Here is an 18,017-nt window from a genome sequence, read left to right on the forward strand (position 1 = left end):
CAAAATTTCCCATATTGTTTCACCTCTTAGAAGAAGCATGTAGTCATTGTAATTGTTGCATTCATCTGTCTATTCAAGGTAACACAGGAAATTAGCAGTGCATTTTCAAGAAAAGCTGATTACCATCTGTTATTAGTAATCATCTAAAACAATCACTGATTGTAAGCATTGCTAATGGTCAGAGACACACTAGATAAGAAGGGGGAAAACATCCATTATTTAGAATTTATTATCCCTTATCCACCCCCTTAAAAGAAGACATCAATTAAAATTAAGTGATTTTGGAATATATCAAAGTACACTGTTCTGCCCTATCCCCAAAGTGTTCCACTGTCATTTTCCCCCAAATGTGGAATGTTGCACATTAAGTCATATTTCTTCTGAGACTCAGTGGAAACATGTAAGTTTTGCGTCGAAGGCAGCCAACTCTCTTTGAGTCTTTTCAGAGCCTGGCTTCTTACACTCAAGCAGAGCTTGGGGGTGAGGCCTTTAACCAGGACTCACCTCATGGCCACCATTCTAATCTTGTCTTGGATACAGTACAGTTTCACATCAGCAGCCCCTGTAGCATCAAATAAGTAGATTACAAAACCAAATGATAGCTGGTGGCATTTCACACTCGCAGGTTTTCTTAACCAAATATTTATCAAGCACTGTGTTAATAGTGGGTGACCCATTGCCTGAATTTTAAAAGCTGATATTTGGGAGTTTGGCTAAAGGAAATACAGCAATTCAACAGTTTTAAGTGTTTCAGGAAATTCGTTTAATAGTCTTAAAGGTTTTATCCAGAAAAAGAGGACATTTTTCTTTTAAATGTGCAACTTAAGTTTGGCAAGTTAGGGATTTTAAATTGTGCTAAGTAATAAAAACCACTATTAGTTTGGAACGTGATACTCAGTAGAATGTGATACTCATCATATCACTTCCTTTATACTAGAGGGCTTCCGCTGACCTAAATGTAGGGAGATAGGAAATTCTCACGGTGGTAACTACAGTAGGGAAGAGTATTCAATCAAAATTGATCTTAGCCAATTTTTTGGCAACCTGTATATCTCATAGTTTGGTACAATTTTATATACAAAGATAAGGATAATACTGTTGGCAAATGTCTTTTGTAAGTATAATCTTCTCTACTGCTTTTGTCCAGCTTGGATAATCTTCATGAACTTATTTGTTTTTATCCTACTTATGAATGTTTTTTATTAGGAAGGCACACATATATTTGGCCCTTCTAATTATTATTTTATTTACTGAAATAGCTTGAGACATGAGGAAATCCAGTTCAAATTTTGCAAAATGGTAACTAACCTTCCTCAGTAGTTTGAGTCCTGGAGATGGCTAAAATACGAAAGATGTAAGAGCTGGAAGGGTCTTTTCCTGGCAGGTGAGATTTTGGTCTACCTAATGACTAATGACCTAATGACATTTGGTCTAATGACTCTTTTTCAGGCATTCAGTTCTCTGGTAATGACTAAGTCTTGAGATGATTTTAAAAATGACCTCAGAGCAGGGCAGCAGTAAAAACCCTGAACTACTGTCCTGGGGATGCCTAATATGCTTCATTTGTGACATCAAGCTAGAACCCATGTGTACTTAGAAAGTAGATAACTCCGAGGCTTGCAGAAGCTTTTCATCACAGGTCCAAGTGTGGAGGCAGGTAGCTTAGAACACAAAGGAAAGTCATCTAGAAATTGCTGGGGCAGAAGCCATAGTGCAAAGAGGTGCTGAAGGATAGTATATAGTTAGCTTGGCATTCAAAGGAGGTGTCTGTGTGAAGAAGGAAGGAGGGGCATGGATGAAAACAGCTCTACATACTACACTAGTGCATACCCCTTTCTCTCCTTTTTAAATAGACTATTTTTTGGAGCAGTGTTAGATTCACAGCAAAATTGAGCAGAAAGTACAGAGATTTCCCATATATCTCTGCCTCCCCCCACCCCAACCATAGCCTACCCCACTATCAACATCCCTTACCAGAGTGGTATATTTGAACAACCTACATTCACACATCATACTCACCAAAATCTGTAGTTCACATTAGGGTTCACTCGTGGTGTACATTCTGTGGGTTTAGACAAATGTTTAATGACATGTGACTACCCTTATAGTATCATATAGAATAGTTTCACTGGTATTTGTCTTTCTGCCTTTTGGCCTCATTGTGCCTCCCTTAAAACAGTAAATATATTAGGCCTTTGTCATTTGTGAGGATCACATCCTAAGACTTCCATGGATCACCAAAATTATAAATACCACTAAAACCATCATTTGTCCTCATAAAATGCAACAGATTGTTACTGAAATTTTCAAGGAAATTTTTCAGATTCTTAAGAATATTTAAATATAAGATTGATTTATAAATCACTATTTTCTTAGATCTTAGACCTTTTCATTTTATTTTGGGAATCAGTTTTCACAAAACATACACTTAATATGAGTTAGTACTATATGCATTTAACTGAATGACATGCACACTCCAGGCACATGGTGGTGCTGATGCAACCAGCCAGATGACCACTTACCTACAATAGTTTCCAGCCCAGGAAATTTATATCTTTGCCTCAGCAGAATGATAGTTTACTAGAGGTCATGGACCTTCAAGGTCATTCTTAAATGTTAGTTACCTGTAAGTCCAAGTGCTAAAAAGTGTGTTAGGTTAATCTTTGCGTCTGTATAGTTCAGTCAGCAGTCAGCTCCCACAGGGTTCCTGCACAGTTCTGTTTCAGAGCTGCTTTTCTTCCACAGCCCATGCCTAAGTCAAGCCCTCCTTAACTCTTACCTGTATTACTGTGGTAACTTCCCCCATCTCGTTATCCCTCCCACCCCTGTTAAACTTCTACCAGGTTAATTTTCTTAAAGGTGGTGGTAGCTATTCTCTTCTAATTTTAGGAAAGACTTCCACACCTGGCCTTCCCCATTTCATCTCACTACTCACTATATTCTAACCAAACTGAATAATTTTGTTCCTTTAAGACACCTTGCATTTTACTATGCTGTTTCTCATCCTTTGAATGTTACCTTGATAGAGCCCTTCCCAAACATGTAATTTTTTCCTTCCTTTGTACACCATAATATTTTGTGCCACTTAACCCATTCAGCCTTGTATTACAGATATTTATGCTTCCTCTACTCCATTATTCTGCAAATCACAGAACATGGTTCAAGCTGGGGCTTCGGTTCATTTCCGTGACAATGTCTAACATTTATTCAGCACTTAAGTAGTATTACATTGGTGACATATTTTCCTTTCCTTCACAGTGCTTTTGCGTGTATGTACACACAAATCTTTTTTGTTTTGTGTGAATAGTATCACACTGTAGGTGTTTTTTGTTGTTTTTTTTTCCACTTTACCATGTGATGAAAATCATGTTCATATATGTAAATCACTCATTATTTTTAATGGCTGCATAATATTCTATAAAATGGATATTACCTACTTTATTTAACCACTGATAGACATATTAGGAAGCCTTTAAATGCTTGCTACTACAGATAATGCTACAATATATAGTTGTGGTGCACAGGAGTTGCTCTGTGGCATGTAGGATCTTCCTGGATCAGGGATTGAACCCATGTCGCCTGCATTGGCAGGCGGATTCTTAACAACTGCGCCACCAGGAAAGTCCCTGTTTTGTTTTTAAATTCCACATATAAGTGAGATCTTGTCTTTTTCTGTCTGACTTACTTCTTTTAACATAATGCCTTCAAGGTCCATCCACGTTGTCCCCAATGGTAGGACTTCCTTGTTTTTTATGGCTGAATGATATTCCATTGTATGTATGTATGTGTATGTCTGTATATAGAGATATGTTATAGATATAGATATATATAGATATAGATACATATAGGTATATATTTCACATCTTCTTTATCTATTCATCCAACAATGGACACTTAGATTTTTTCCGTGTCTTAGCTATTGTAAACAATGCTGCTATGAGCACAGGGGTGCAGATAACTTTTCAAGATAGTGTTTTCATTTCCTTTGGATATATTCCCAGAAGTGGAATTGCTAGAGCATATGGTAGTTCTAGTTTTAATTTTTTTAGGAACCTCTATACTGTTTTCCACAGTGGCTGTACCAATTTACAGTCCATCCCACCAACAGTGCACAAGGGTTTCCCTTTCTCCATACCCATGCCGTCATTTGTTATCTCTTACTGGTGATGGCTGTTCTAAGAGGTGTGAGGTGATACCTCATTGTGTTTTGTTTTTTTTAAGATTTTTTATTTATTTATTTTATTTTATTTTGGTTGCATCAGGTCTTAGTTGCACCACACAGGATCTTCTGTTGCAGCACAATGGCTCTTCATTGTGGTGTGTGGGTTTTCTCTCTCTAGTTGTGGCGCATGGGCTTAGTTGCCCCGCAGCATGTGGGATCTTAGTTCCCTGACCAGGGATCGAACCTGCGTCCCCTGCATTGTAAGGCGAATTCTTTCCATTGGACCACCAGGGAAGTCCCTCATTGTGGTTTTAATCTACATTTCCCTAATGACTGTGAGCATCTTTTTTCATGTACCTGTTGGCCATTCGTATAACTTCTTTGGAAAAATGTCTATTCAGGTCTTTTGCCCATTTTTAAATTGGATTTTTTGTTTGTTTCCAAGTTTTATGGGTTCTTTATGGGTTTTGGATATTAACCCCTTATCGAATACATGGTTTTCAAGTATTTTTTCCCATTCTGTAGGTTGTCTTTTCACTTTGTTGTTGGTTTCTTTTGCTGTGCAAAAACTTTTTAGTTTGATGTAGTCCCACTTGTTTATTTTTTGTTGCTTGTGCGTTAAGGTGTGATTCCCAAAGAATCATTACCAAGACCCATGTCAAGGAGCTTTCTTCTAGGAGTTTCACAGTTTCAGGTTTTACATTTAAGGCTTTGATCCATTTAGAGTTTATTTTTGTGAGTGGTGTAAAATAGGGATCAAGTTTCATTCTTTTACATGTGAATATCCAATTTTCCCAACACCATCATTGAAGAGACTGTCCTTTCTCCATTGAGTATTTTTGGCTCCCTTGTCAAATATTAGTTTACCATATGTGCTTGGGTTAATTTCTGGGCTGACGATTGTGTTCTCTTGGTCTGTTTGTCTGTTTTTATGCCAGTACCATACTGGGGTTTTTTGTAAGTCTTTTTTTTTTATATTGAAATATAGTTGATTTACAATGTTGTGTTAGTTTCAGGTGTACAGCACAGTGATTCAGTTATACATATACATACTCTTCTACAGATTCTTTATATACATATATATATATATATATATATATATATGAATTTATTTATTTATTTTTGGCTGCACTGGGTCTTTGTTGCTGTGTGCAGGCTTTCTCTAGTTGCAGCAAGCGGGGGCCACTCCTCGTTGCGGTGCGCAGGCTCCTCATTTTGGTGGCTTCTCTTGTCGTGGAGCATGGGCTCTAGGCACGCAAGCTTTAGCAGTTGTGGCACATGGGCTCAGTAGTTGTGGCTCGCGGGCTCTAGAGTGCAGGCTTAGCAGTTGTGGCACATGGGCCTAGTTGCTCTGCGGCATGTAGGATCTTCCCAGACCAGGGCTCAAACCTGTGACCCCTGCATTGGCAGGCGGATTCTTAACCACTGTGCCACCAGGGAAGCCCCTACAGATTCTTTTTCCTTATAGGTTATTACAAAATATTGAGTATAGCTCCCTGTGCTATACAGTAGGTCGTTGTGGTTAGCTATATTACATATAGCAGTGTGTATATGTTAATCCCATCATCCTAATTTATCCCTCCCCTCCCCCCTTCCCCTTTGGTAACCGTAAGTTTGTTTTCTACATCTGTGGGTCTTTCTCTGTTTTATAAATAAGTTCATTTTAATCTGTTTTTTGTTTTTTCAGATTCCACATGTAAGTGATATCATATGATATTTGTCATTCTTTGTCTGGCTTACTTCACTTGGTATGAAAATCTCTAGGTCTGTGTTGCTGCAAATGGCATTATTTCATTCTTTTTTATGGCTGAATAATGTTCCATTGTATATATGTACCACATCATCTTTATCCATTCCTTTGTCAATAAATAGTGCTGCAGCAAACATTGGGGTGCATGTATCTTTTCAAATTATGTTTTTCTCCAGATATGTGCCCAGGAGCGGGATTGCTGGATCATATGGTAGTTCTATTTTTAGTTTTTTAAGGAACTTCCATACTGTTCTCCATAATGGTTGTACCAATTTACATTCCCACCAACAATGTAGGAGGGTTCCCTTTTCTCCACATCCTCTCCTGCATTTATTATTTGTAGACTTTGATGATGGCCATTCTGACCAGTGTGAGGTGTGATACATCATAGTATTGATTTACATTTCTCTAATAATTAATGAACTTGAGCATCTTGGCTGTTGTGTTTTGGTTATCTATATGTCTTCTTTGGAGAAATGTCTATTTAGATCTTCCACCCACTTTTTGATTGGGTTGTTTGTTTTTCTGATACAGAACTGTATGAGCTGTGTGTATATTTTGGAGATTAATCCCTTGTTGGTTGCTTCATTTGTAAGTATTTTCTCCCATTCTGTGGGTTGTCTTTTCGTTTTATCGTTTCGTGTGCAAAAGCTCGTAAGTTTAATTAGGTGCCATTTGTTTATTTTTATTTTCATTACTCTAGGAGATGGATCCAAAAAGGTATTGCTGTGATTTTTTTTTTTTTAGTTTTTATTTATTATTTATTTTTGGCTGTGTTGGGTCTTTGTTGCTGTGCGCACACTTTCTCTAGTTGCGGGGAGTGGGGGCTACTCTTCGTTGCAGTGCACGGGCTTCTCATTGCGGTGGCTTCTCTCATTGCGGTGGCTTCTCTCGTTGCAGAGCATGGGCTCTAGGCACATGAGCTTCAGTAGTCGTGGCACTTGGGCTCAGTAGTTGTGGCTCGCAGGCTCTAGAGCGTAGGGTCAGTAGTTGTGGTGCATGGGCTTAGTTGCTCCATGGCATGTGGGATCTTCCCGGACCAGGGATTGAACCCATATCCCCTGCACTGGCAGGCAGATTCTTAACCCCTGTGCCACCAGGGAAGCCCTGTGATTTATTTCAGAGTGTTCTGCCTGTGTTTTTCCTCTAGAAGTTTTATAGTATCTGGTCTTACATTTAGGCCTTTAATCCATTTTGAGCTTATTTTTGTATATGGTGTTAGAGAATGTTCTAATTTCATTCTTTTACATGTAGCTGTCCAGTTTTCCCAGCACCACTTATTGAAGAGACTGTCTTTTCTCCATTGTATGTTCTTGCCGCCTTTGTCATAGATTAATTGTCCATAGGTGTGTGGGAGTACCATACTATTTTAATTACTATAGCTTTATAGTATAGCTTGGAATCAGGAAGTGTGATACCTCCTGCTTTGTTGTTCTTTCTCAGTGTTTGTTTGGCTATTTGGGGTCTTTCATGGTTCCATATGAGTTTTACGAGTGTTTTTTTCTATTTCTGTAAGAAATGCCATTGGAATCTTGATATGGATTGCATTGTATCTATAGATGGCTTTGGGTAGTATTGACATTTTAACAATATTAATTCTTCCAATCCATGAACATGAGATACCTTTCCTTTTTTAAATTTTTTTATTTTTTGGCCCTGCTGCGTGTCTTGTAGGATCTTAGTTCCCTGGCCAGGGATCAAACCCATGCCCTCAGCAGTGAAAGCACAGAGTCCTAACCACTGGAGTGCCAGGGAATTCCTGCCTTTCCATTCATTTCTGCCTTCATTTTCTTTAATCAGGGTCTTGTAGTTTTCATAGTAGAGATCTTTCACCTCCTTAAATTTATTCCTAAGTACTTTATTGTTTTTGATGCTGTTGTAAACGGGATTGATTTCTTTCTTTTTTAGAAAATTCATTGTTAGAGAATCTCAATTTTCTTAATGGTAAAATGGAGATAACCACATCTAACTCTCAGTATTGTAGTAAGGATTAAATGAGATAAAATATGATTATTTAGCATAATTGTACCTTACATAAGGTAAATGCTCATCACTAGTAGCCACTTACATTGTTATTCCTTCAAGTAGATTAATGTAGTTACTGTAATCATTGCACAGTGGGGTTGTAAGCGCCATATTAGCAGAGAGATAAGATACAAAGATAAGTGAATGGTCCAGCCAACAGTAGTGGGCATCCACTCTGTCTGCCATGATCGTTGGTGAGTCTGGATCCCTCTAAGGACTAGAGCTTTTTCCTGCATTGTTGTCTCTCAGCAGACCTACCCATGGGCGAGGATGCACCACCTCTGTTGTACCAGGGAGCTGTGGTGTAGGCTATGTGTGTGCACCTGGGACATCTATGCCCCACCTGGAGCTTGTTCTCCACATTGGGAGTGCTCATTTATGTTGATTATGGAAGATTTTTAACTTGAATGGAAAGATGACATTTTTGAAAAGTCATTTGAAAAATCAAGATCATAATGTGTAAAGCTAAGCATTACGTGATTGGTCTCAAGAACATTCTCTGAGGTTTTTTTTTTTTTAAACAAATACTTAGAAGTTATGTCTCTGTCTTTTTGACAGAAGTATAAAATCTGAGACTGAGATAGATGTATAAAATAGAAAATGGAGACTTGTTACATTCTCATCAACAAGCGGAATATGGTTTTTTCTGGTTTTTATTACTTCACAGTCCTTTCATCTGATATTTAAAATGTATTTATGTTGAGTCATTTCTTTCTCTTTTGCTGGTAAACCGGAAGATCATGAAATGATTCTGCAGAGGCAGTAGCATTACGTTCAGTTTCTTTTTTTGTATATATCAGATAAGAGACTTGTAAATGGAAGTATGTCCGCCTCACATCCTTTGTATGGTAATGGCAGTGATGTTTGCCTTTTTGTGACTGGTGCAACATTTATTAATTCATAAACCCACTTCCAAATAACCTAAGGGCTTTTTGACTAAAGGTGACTCTAGTAAGAACAGTGTTAGATTTTGACAGGCTACTTTTGTTTTTACAGACATTTCTTTTCTTCTTTTTAGTGTTTCGAAACTACTAGTATTTTAAGAGTGTTTTGGGGGTAGAGGGGTGCCATGGTCAAAGAAAGTTAATGCACATATTTGGAGTTAGGGTTTCTGAATCTTCAACTAGGAAGGGAAAATAAAAGTTTTGAGGCTCAGCTCAGCTTAAGCCTCTTTATCACCCTCTCCGAACCAACACTTGTGGTTGGTAAAAAGCTCACAGATCTGAGAAATAAAAGCAGCTTAAGAGGTTGACTTTGGTCAACCTTAATAATAATAGAAGAGAAAAAGGGCAGCAATTCCAGAGATTCACCTATTTTCCCATAGACTAAGGGACCCTGTACATCTCCTGTCCCCTCTTTAACTCACTGTCATCTGTTCAGCAGGGCTTCCTATAACCAGTTGGTATCAGTGGAAACAGTCCTTCCATTAAGCCTAAGAAATGTCTCCTAAAAAATTGTTTCAGAAGTTTTCACAGTATTTGAGCATTTAAGGGAGTGTTTGTCATATCATAGAGAGTGAAAAGGGAGAAGGATAAGGACTCCAGAGTGCTGGAATTATATATGCCTGAGAGTTTGCCATACTAGCCAATAGCAAGGTTTTGGTTCTGTTTATTTTTTCCAGCTCTTACTATATTCTACTTTTATCATTGAGAATATTGGGGAATTTATCTCATGATATTACTTACTATATACATTATTATACATTGCATATTTTTAATATATACTGTTAAATTTATTGTTATAATACGTTATCTTTAAAGTATCAATGGCTTTTTCCAGAGCAATAATGAAATTTCACAGTATGAAAATGGAAGAAATCAACAAAATTATTCGTGACCTTTGGCGAAGTACCTATCGTGGACAAGGTAATTAACATGGTGTATCATGAATGCTCTTTCTAAAGCCCTGTATCCAGCTCTTGCCTCATAAGACTGCTCATCATGCCAGTATTACCTCTGGGCCCCTCTCTGAACATCTCTTTCCGATTTTCTAAGAATTCTTATCTTAGAATTCTTAGCAAGAAAAAAATGCAAAGTTTTCTATTCCAAAGCCTGACAGGACTTACAGATTTGGCCATGGTGCACATTATATTTAGTTGATGACGTAATAGGTTCTGTCGAAGTGCAGATAGGGATAAGCCAAAATGTGATAAGAAGAAAACCATCAGGAGGAAACTCTTAATAGGGGAACTAAGAAAAAAGCACCTCTGAGACTGAGGGTTGGGGCATCTGGTTGCTTCTGGCCAGGAATCTTCATCACCAGAGAAAAAGTTTCCAAACCAGCCAGTGTTTTCCTCTGGTAATGTCAGCCTCGCATGTTGCTTGTAACTTACTTTGATAAGGTTTGCAAGTGACAAAAGGCTGCAGAGTGTAGGTTCCCCTAAAATCTTCTTCTTTCTGTGTCAGATATTGAATACATAGAAATTCGATCTGATGCCGATGAAAATGTATCAGCTTCTGATAAAAGGCGGAATTACAACTACCGAGTGGTGATGCTAAAGGGAGACACGCCCTTGGATATGCGAGGACGATGCAGTGCTGGACAAAAGGCAGGTATCTCAGGAGCCTAGGGAACCACCTGTACACAGAGAATTGAAAAAGAGGAATCATTGTCAGTGCAGTGGAAGCACCCAAAGTTGCCCTTGAATGGTAGGAAGCTCCTTATAGCACTCCTTGCTGCCGTGGAAAGTGAATCAGGCTCGGTCACTCTCATTACACTCTCTCAATTCTAACCAGCATTTCCTGCAACATTATGTAAAGTAGGTTTTTAGAAGAGGGGCCTGAAACAGTCTCACAGGATAGCCTAAATGTAAACCAAGAAGTTGAAGACCATTCATTGTTCCACAGCACTCCTTATGAGAATAAGTTTACTGAGTTATCAGTTATAGACACACCACTATTTTATGTGACACCAAGAAAGAATAAATTCAATTGTAATTGTAAGATGCATCCTCATTTCAGAGAAGTCAAAGGGTGGGGGAAGGGCATGTTTTAGTCAGTGACATACAGTATTAGCAAACCAGATCCTAGATTGAGCCAGATGAGGCATTACAATAAGTGAGAGTCTAATTGAGAAGGTAGCCTCATCATAGGACTGAGTCCTCACCACCACTCCCAGCCTAGCCTTTGGGCCTGAGGACCATCTAAAAGAAGGGTCTGCCAGGGTCAAAGGCTTTGATACCCACAGGTGCCTCTGTCCCCCCCCCACCACATACACAGGGACTCAGTGCTGGGCCAGACCATCTAGCTCTACAGGAAGCTCTGGGAGGATAGCCTGAGTTGGATATGTAGAGCACAGAGGAATAAAGTTTCAAAGAGTTGGGAAAGTGGGACCTGCATCCTTAGGGTACAAGGCTGGGTTCTTTCACTGTGCACTGGTTTGTAAAAGATGTTAAAGGTTTTTGAGCTTCCTCCTTTCAGATTAGAAGCAGAACATTATACTTGATAACATCTCTGGACCCCTGATTTTCTTAACAAAATTTTATAGTTCCAGAAACGGATGCTCACATTATCAGAGTTACTTTCATAAAAGGTTTGCAATTTTTGCTTAAAGACACTCTATGCATGTATGCATTTTGTCATCAACCCGGACAGCTGATACCAACTTATAAGGCATCTGCAGATTATTATCTTAATCATAGTCTGCAAAAATGACAAATTTGTGATCTATAGGCAGTATCCCCTACTTGCATTGATGATTTTTTGTGGTAATTATGAATGAGAAAATGGTTTGAAACATGTCCGTTTGGATTAAAAATACTTTCTGAACAAAAGCAGATTTCCTATAGCTACTCCAAATTATAAAAATTAATTAGCAGTAATTGCTTCCCTGGTGTTGGGTGACAGAATAGACAAATGGTTTGGTAGAGGTGGGCCAGCAGCTCCAGTCATATCCCACTCTGAGTGGGTGGTGGTGCAGGTGGCAGCAGAAGTGCCCATCCCCAAAGGGCCAGCGTCAGAGCAAAGCTATAAACTGCTCTAAAATCACTAACTGACCCACTGATGCTCCTTCACTCACAAATCGGGGTGGGTGGTGGAGGGGGCATTACATCTCACACAGAAAGTAGTGTATACTTCCTAAACTAGTTCTTCACTCTTAATTCTTTGTCCCTTGTACCCTCAGATGGCTTCAGCAGTGGCCTAGTTTAGTATTAGGCTTCTATTAACCACAAAAGTGCCTCATAGTTTGGGTTGCTTGGATTTCCTACAGTCAAGCTTAAATAAAACCATACTTCTGTACTCCTGGTACTTTTTCCCCTCCCTTCCTTTCCCTCTCCCCCTCAGAATCATACACATAAACATTTAAGTGTGGGTTAGAGCAGTGGTGCCTCTTTGGGAGCCATAGATCTCACAGAACATAGAGATTTAAAGATGTCTCTGAGAGAAAAGGTGTCTGTGAGGCTCTGGAAAATGTATTATGTCTGTCTAAATTTTCTAACAAATCTCATTATCAGGAAAATAGCCAGGTCATGAATTTTTAAGGTTGTTAATCTTATAGCATTATTAAAATTACTAGTTACAGATAAATGTTAATGCATTTCTGATTCAAGTCTGTAATTTGAAGTTTTGTTGTAGCTGATGTGAGGTGTTTGTGCAGGGTCAGCACTGCTTTTAGCATTGTATTTCATTGCAAATGATAGGATGAGATAATGCAAATGATAGTTCACCTTCTGGAACGGCATGAGCGTTTGGTCACAGTGCCAGGCTCTCCCAAACAAAAGAGCAGTGATTTACCTAAGGTCAGTGATCCTGTGACATTGCCCCACCTTTCCCTTCTAAAGACATTATGCCAGGTCTGCCTGCTTTGCTAAGGTGAATGAGAAAAATGTGCAGTGCAGCTAAGCTCTGGTGCTTTTGTTCCAGGTATTAGCCTCACTCATCATTCGCCTAGCCCTGGCTGAAACATTCTGCTTAAACTGTGGCATCCTTGCTTTGGATGAGCCAACGACAAACCTTGACCGAGAAAACATTGAATCTCTTGCACATGCTCTGGTTGAGTAAGTATCTCAAATTTGGGGCCAAGTTATGATAGTTTTTAAAGTAAGGTTAAGAGAATTCTATGATGAAAATCCTCTGCAGATGTGTCTTCCTTGAGGAAACTGGTTTTGCCAGACCTTAGGCTTTACCTGGATCATAATTCTTCAGATGCTTAAAAGAAGAACTACATGGTGAACAGCCACCCCAGACACATCCTGCATCTCCCCAAGAGTGTTCATATGGAAACCCATGGTGAGGGTCTCCTGGCTTGGTTTGGTTTTCCTGTAAACCCACCAGAGGGGCCCACATGTCCCGTACAGCAGTTAGCATTCCCTGCTAAAGCCTTTCTAGGTGGTAACGGTAGTGACAGTGGGTTTTAGACTATTTCCCCAGCTTCTCACGTGTGTCAGCATCTATGAGGAATGACAGTGCTTACTCAAAAAGTGTATTACTGGTGAAGTAGAATCCAGGGGGTAGAACTGCATACACTTTTTACCATAGTTCACCTGTGGTGGGTGCACGCTCTAGGGATAGGCAGCCCTTGCTTATGGGCTGTGCTGGCAGAGGAAAGGCACTTTCTGTGAGGTAGAGAAGCTATTTTGGGTACTTCTTGCTCCAGACAGACTCCTTCTAGCAGGGAAAACATTTCCTGTGTGATAGCAGGGATGGAACCAGAAGGAGACTTGAGCAGCCACAGAGCCACCTTTCTCCAGCCAGCTCTCAGTGGTCCCGTGTGACCAACATGTAAGGGCTGGTGCTTTTGAAACCTAAGTGCATCCAGCTCCAGGCAAGGGATAAATAAGTGGTTAGGTAAAAGAAAAAGTCTTTCAAGTCTCAGACGCGTAACTACCTCAGCACATAGATAACGAGCAAAAATGTTCTCAGTACACCCACTCAGGCCCCCTGTGTGTCATACCAATGATGCATCCAGTGACTGTTGGTGGCAGAATTCTAAGTAGACCCAGCTCCTAAGAAGGCAGTGGGACTCACAGTGTTATTCCCCTTGCCTGTAGTCTTTGTCTTTTTTTTTTAATGTAATTTTCTTCCAGAGAAAACTAGTATCAGGTTAAGAAAACCCCAGGCAAAGGAATAATCAGACCCCGAAAGTTGAGCAGCACAGATACTAAGGAAAACTCAATTAAACATTTCCACCTGCTTTAAGAATAAACTAGATCATGTATTCTCACCAGTCTCTAAGCCAGACCTGAGTGAAGAGTCATGCATCCCCACTGTCTGGAGAGGAGATGGGACTGCTACCTGGCTGGGCTGAAGGCCTGGATCCACACCCCCCTTCCCCCCGCCACTTCCTGCAGGGCTGTCAGAGGCCCTCCCTGATACTCACACAGCACAGGAAAAACCTGGTCATCATACACAGCATACATTTATGTGTCTGACAAGGTTCTCAGTGCTTTTTTCAAATAAAAGGAAGGGTTATGTATGTTCTTTAGTAATAAAATGTTATAAATATATTGTTTCAGGATAATAAAAAGTCGCTCACAGCAGCGTAACTTCCAGCTTCTGGTGATCACTCATGATGAAGATTTTGTGGAGCTCTTAGGGCGTTCTGAATATGTGGAGAAATTCTACAGGATTAAGAAGAACATTGATCAGTGCTCAGAGATCGTGAAATGCAGTATTAGTTCCCTAGGATCTAATGTTCATTAAAAACATTCAAGATTTATATGCCTTAGAAACATGGGTCCTCAGCCAACTGCTTATTTCTGGTATTGAGTCAATATGAAAATACGTTCTTTCAAATGAGCCTTGTGTCTAGGGTTTTTAATGTCTGAGAGGTTCGAAAATCATTAAAATTGTTTCACATGGAATTTGGACTGATTCCCTGAACTTCATTCCCCCTCCAGGCAGCCTCTGACAGGCCTGTGGGGCTCAACAGCAGCACAGTTGGACTCAGCTTCCCTGCTTCCCTTCCTAGCACTGATGAAGGAGTCTATGGGACCTGAAGCTTCTTACTCGCCTTTCACTTCTCAAAGCATTAGTGAGAAGCAGTTCTCTGCCTGGATACTTTATGGCTTGGGCATTTAAAAAGTCAGTGTTAAGTGTTACCTGTAAATTTATTTCTTTGGATACGGTTTAAAAAACTGTGTTATCAGTATTAATATCTGAAGATGACAGAAATGACTGAATATTAATATTTGGCTCTGCTCTTAACTTTATAAATCTGGGTAAGTGACCTCTCCCTCTCAGGGCCTCAGTTTCCCCAACTAAAATTTGAAGTAGTCGAATAGGGGCTTCAGGGTTTGAAAAGAACCTTAATTATCTAACTCAATACCCACTGTTTTCCCTCCCCACATATCCCTACTAGATAGTCATCCAAACCTGGGCTCTTTCTAGAGGGAGGAAGTTCCCCACTGTGCACATCCACCTTTGGAAAGCTCTGCCCAAGAGCAAGGCCTCTCTTCACTTGGGGCCTGACCTGCATTCATGAAGGAGTCTGTAACTTTCCCATATGTCTATGCTATTTATCAGTTTGGCCTTACCGTGAATCCCGATTGCTCTCCAAGTATGCAACTCTGGTGTGGAAGGAAAGCAGAGCTTGCTCAAAGTCAAAACTGGCTCCCCGTGGGGTCCAAGCAGACCTGGAAAAGCAGGCCTCATTTTCATTCCAGATGTTGTTTCTAATAAGAGCCTAATCATACCCTTTCCCTGGAATTGCCAGCTGACAACTTGAAGCCTTTCACAAGCATTCCACACAGAATGCTACCAAGTGATGCACTTTCGAATTAGACTTTTAGAGTCTGTCTGTCATGTGGCACAATCACTAGGAGCCAAGAACCACTTGGCAACCACTAGAAGCTGAAAAAGGCAAAGAAACAGACTCGTCCCTCAGAGCCTCCAAAAGGAACCAGCCCTGCTGACACCTTGACTTTTAGCCCAGTATACTGATTTTCAGACTTTTAGCCTTCAGAATTACATAAGAGAATAATACTTGTTTTAAGCTGCTGAGTTTGTGCTTATTTGTTACAGCAGCAATAGAAAACTAACACACTGTCCACTGTATATATAATCAATTTCTGTGTATGTAATATACGAGTTACTACTATCCTTGAGACAATTGAAAAAAGCTTACTTACCATTTTTTATGTTCTGTGGTTCACAGAAAGAATGCTGGTTGAGAAAGTCTGATCCAGACCCTTACCCAGTCCATGGATGAAAGGGCCAAGCAGCAGAGCCACCACTCCAGCCACCTGCTTCTTGTCCACTGACTGACAATGTTCAGTCATCCTAATTAGCTTTGAAAAACTAAAATCACCATTATTAGCCAAACTAGCATGATATCAACAAAGGTACCATGAGAAAAAAACAGCAGACCAATCTCACTCAGAGGACACATCCAAGAATTCATAAATTAAGAACAAATCAATTCCAGTCATCTATTAAAATAAACATACATAATAACCAAGGTGTCTTTATCCCAAGAATGCAAGAATATTTCAGAAGATAACTGTTTACAAATCATCACCATAATAAAGCCAAAGGGGAAAAATTCTGATAGACACCTAACACCATTGATAAAATTCAACATCTCCTAGCTTTAGTAAACTCATACTTTTGCAAAGAATAAAAATATTTTGTGTTATTTGTCATGAATTAAAAATTAACAGTCATCTTAATAGCAAAAGATGAAATACTTTCCATTAAATAAAAAAAACAGGTAGCTTCTATCAACATACTTTTGAAAGCTCTAGCCATTGCAACAAGAAATGACAAGGCAATACAAGATAAATATAGGCAAATGAAACAAAGTTATTTACAGATTAAAACAGACTTCCCAATTTCAAGTCTGGTTTCCCCTGACGATGTGACTTCCCTCACAGCCCTTTTGAGAGTGGCTTTCTCTCCCATTTCCCTTGTATCAGTGGGCTTGGAGGTGGTGTTAGTGCCATTTTTAAGCTTTTCATTGCTGCTTCTACATCATCCTCCATTAACCCCACACATACACTTGAGATGAATAGGCATCACAGTATGGAGGTAAAGAATATGAGCCAGACTCACAGACTTAAATTCTAGCACCACTATTTCTACTTAAATTCTAGCACCACCATTTACTAGCTTTGGGACCTTGGGCAAGTCATTTATCCTCTTGCTCCTGTTTCCCTATCTGTAAAAGCATCTAAAACGGCGCCTATCTTGTAGCATTGTTATGAGGATTAAATGACTTTTTTTTTTACATCTTTATTCGAGTATAATTGCTTTACATTGTTGTGTTAGTTGCTGCTGTATAACAAAGTGAATCAGCTATACATATACATATATCCCCATATCCCCTCCCTCTTACGGCTCCCTCCCACCCTCCCTATAACACCCCTCTAGGTGGTCACAAAGCACGGAGATGATCTCCCTGTGCTATGCGGCTGATTCCCACTAGCTATCTATTTTACGTTTGGTAGTGTATACATGTCAGTGCCACTCTCTCACTTCGTCTCAGCTTACCCTTACCCCTCCCCATGTCCTCAGGTCCATTCTATACGTCTGTGTCTTTATTCTTGTCCTGTCCCTAGGTTCCTCAGAACCATTTTTGGGTTTTTTTTAGATTCCATATGTATGTGTTAGCGTATGGTATTTTTCTCTTTCTGACTTACTTCACTCTGTATGACAGACTCTGGGTCCATCCACCTCACTACAAATAACTCAATTTCGTTTCTTTTTATGGCTGAGTAATATTCCATTGTATATATGTGCCACATCTTCTTTATCCATTCATCTGTTGATGGACACTTAGGTTGCTTCCATGTCCTGGCCATTGTGAATAGAGCTGCAATGAACATTGTGGTACATGACTCTTTTTGAATTATGGTTTTCTAGGTTATATGCCCAGTAGTGGGATTGCTGGGTCATATGGTAGTTCTATTTTTAGTTTTTTAAGGAACCTCCATACTGTTCTCCATAGTGGCTGTATCAATTTACATTCCCACCAACAGTGCAAGAGGGTTCCCTTTCTCCACACCCTCTCCAGCATTTATTGTTTCTAGATTTTTTGATGGCCATTCTGACTGGTGTGAGGTGATACCTCATTGTAGTTTTGATTTGCATTTCTCTAATGATTCGTGATGTTGAGCATCCTTTCATGTGTTTGCTGGCAATC

At 39.6% G+C, this 18,017-nt stretch overlaps 1 protein-coding gene across 7 annotated transcripts in view; it reads left to right on the plus strand.

Moving 5' to 3' along the window:
- Window positions 1-14,739, plus strand: part of RAD50 (RAD50 double strand break repair protein) — a 234,400-nt gene extending 219,661 nt beyond the window's left edge. For 5 of the 7 annotated variants that reach the window (XM_060143561.1, XM_060143562.1, XM_060143563.1 and 2 more), the window contains 4 exons: window positions 9,717-9,802; window positions 10,343-10,485; window positions 12,800-12,933; window positions 14,392-14,739. In XM_060143561.1, coding sequence (XP_059999544.1) covers window positions 9,717-9,802; window positions 10,343-10,485; window positions 12,800-12,933; window positions 14,392-14,578 — 550 coding nt within the window. In that variant the 3' untranslated portion in view covers window positions 14,579-14,739. Of the gene's footprint in view, window positions 1-6,446; window positions 6,504-9,716; window positions 9,803-10,342; window positions 10,486-12,799; window positions 12,934-14,391 lie in introns of those variants that run through there. The other 2 variants (XR_009539571.1, XM_060143565.1) reach the window with 2 other exon arrangements.
- The last annotated feature ends 3,278 nt before the right edge of the window (window positions 14,740-18,017 follow it).

This window comes from Lagenorhynchus albirostris, chromosome 3, assembly GCF_949774975.1.
Source record: "Lagenorhynchus albirostris chromosome 3, mLagAlb1.1, whole genome shotgun sequence".
Lineage (NCBI taxonomy): Eukaryota > Metazoa > Chordata > Mammalia > Artiodactyla > Delphinidae > Lagenorhynchus > Lagenorhynchus albirostris.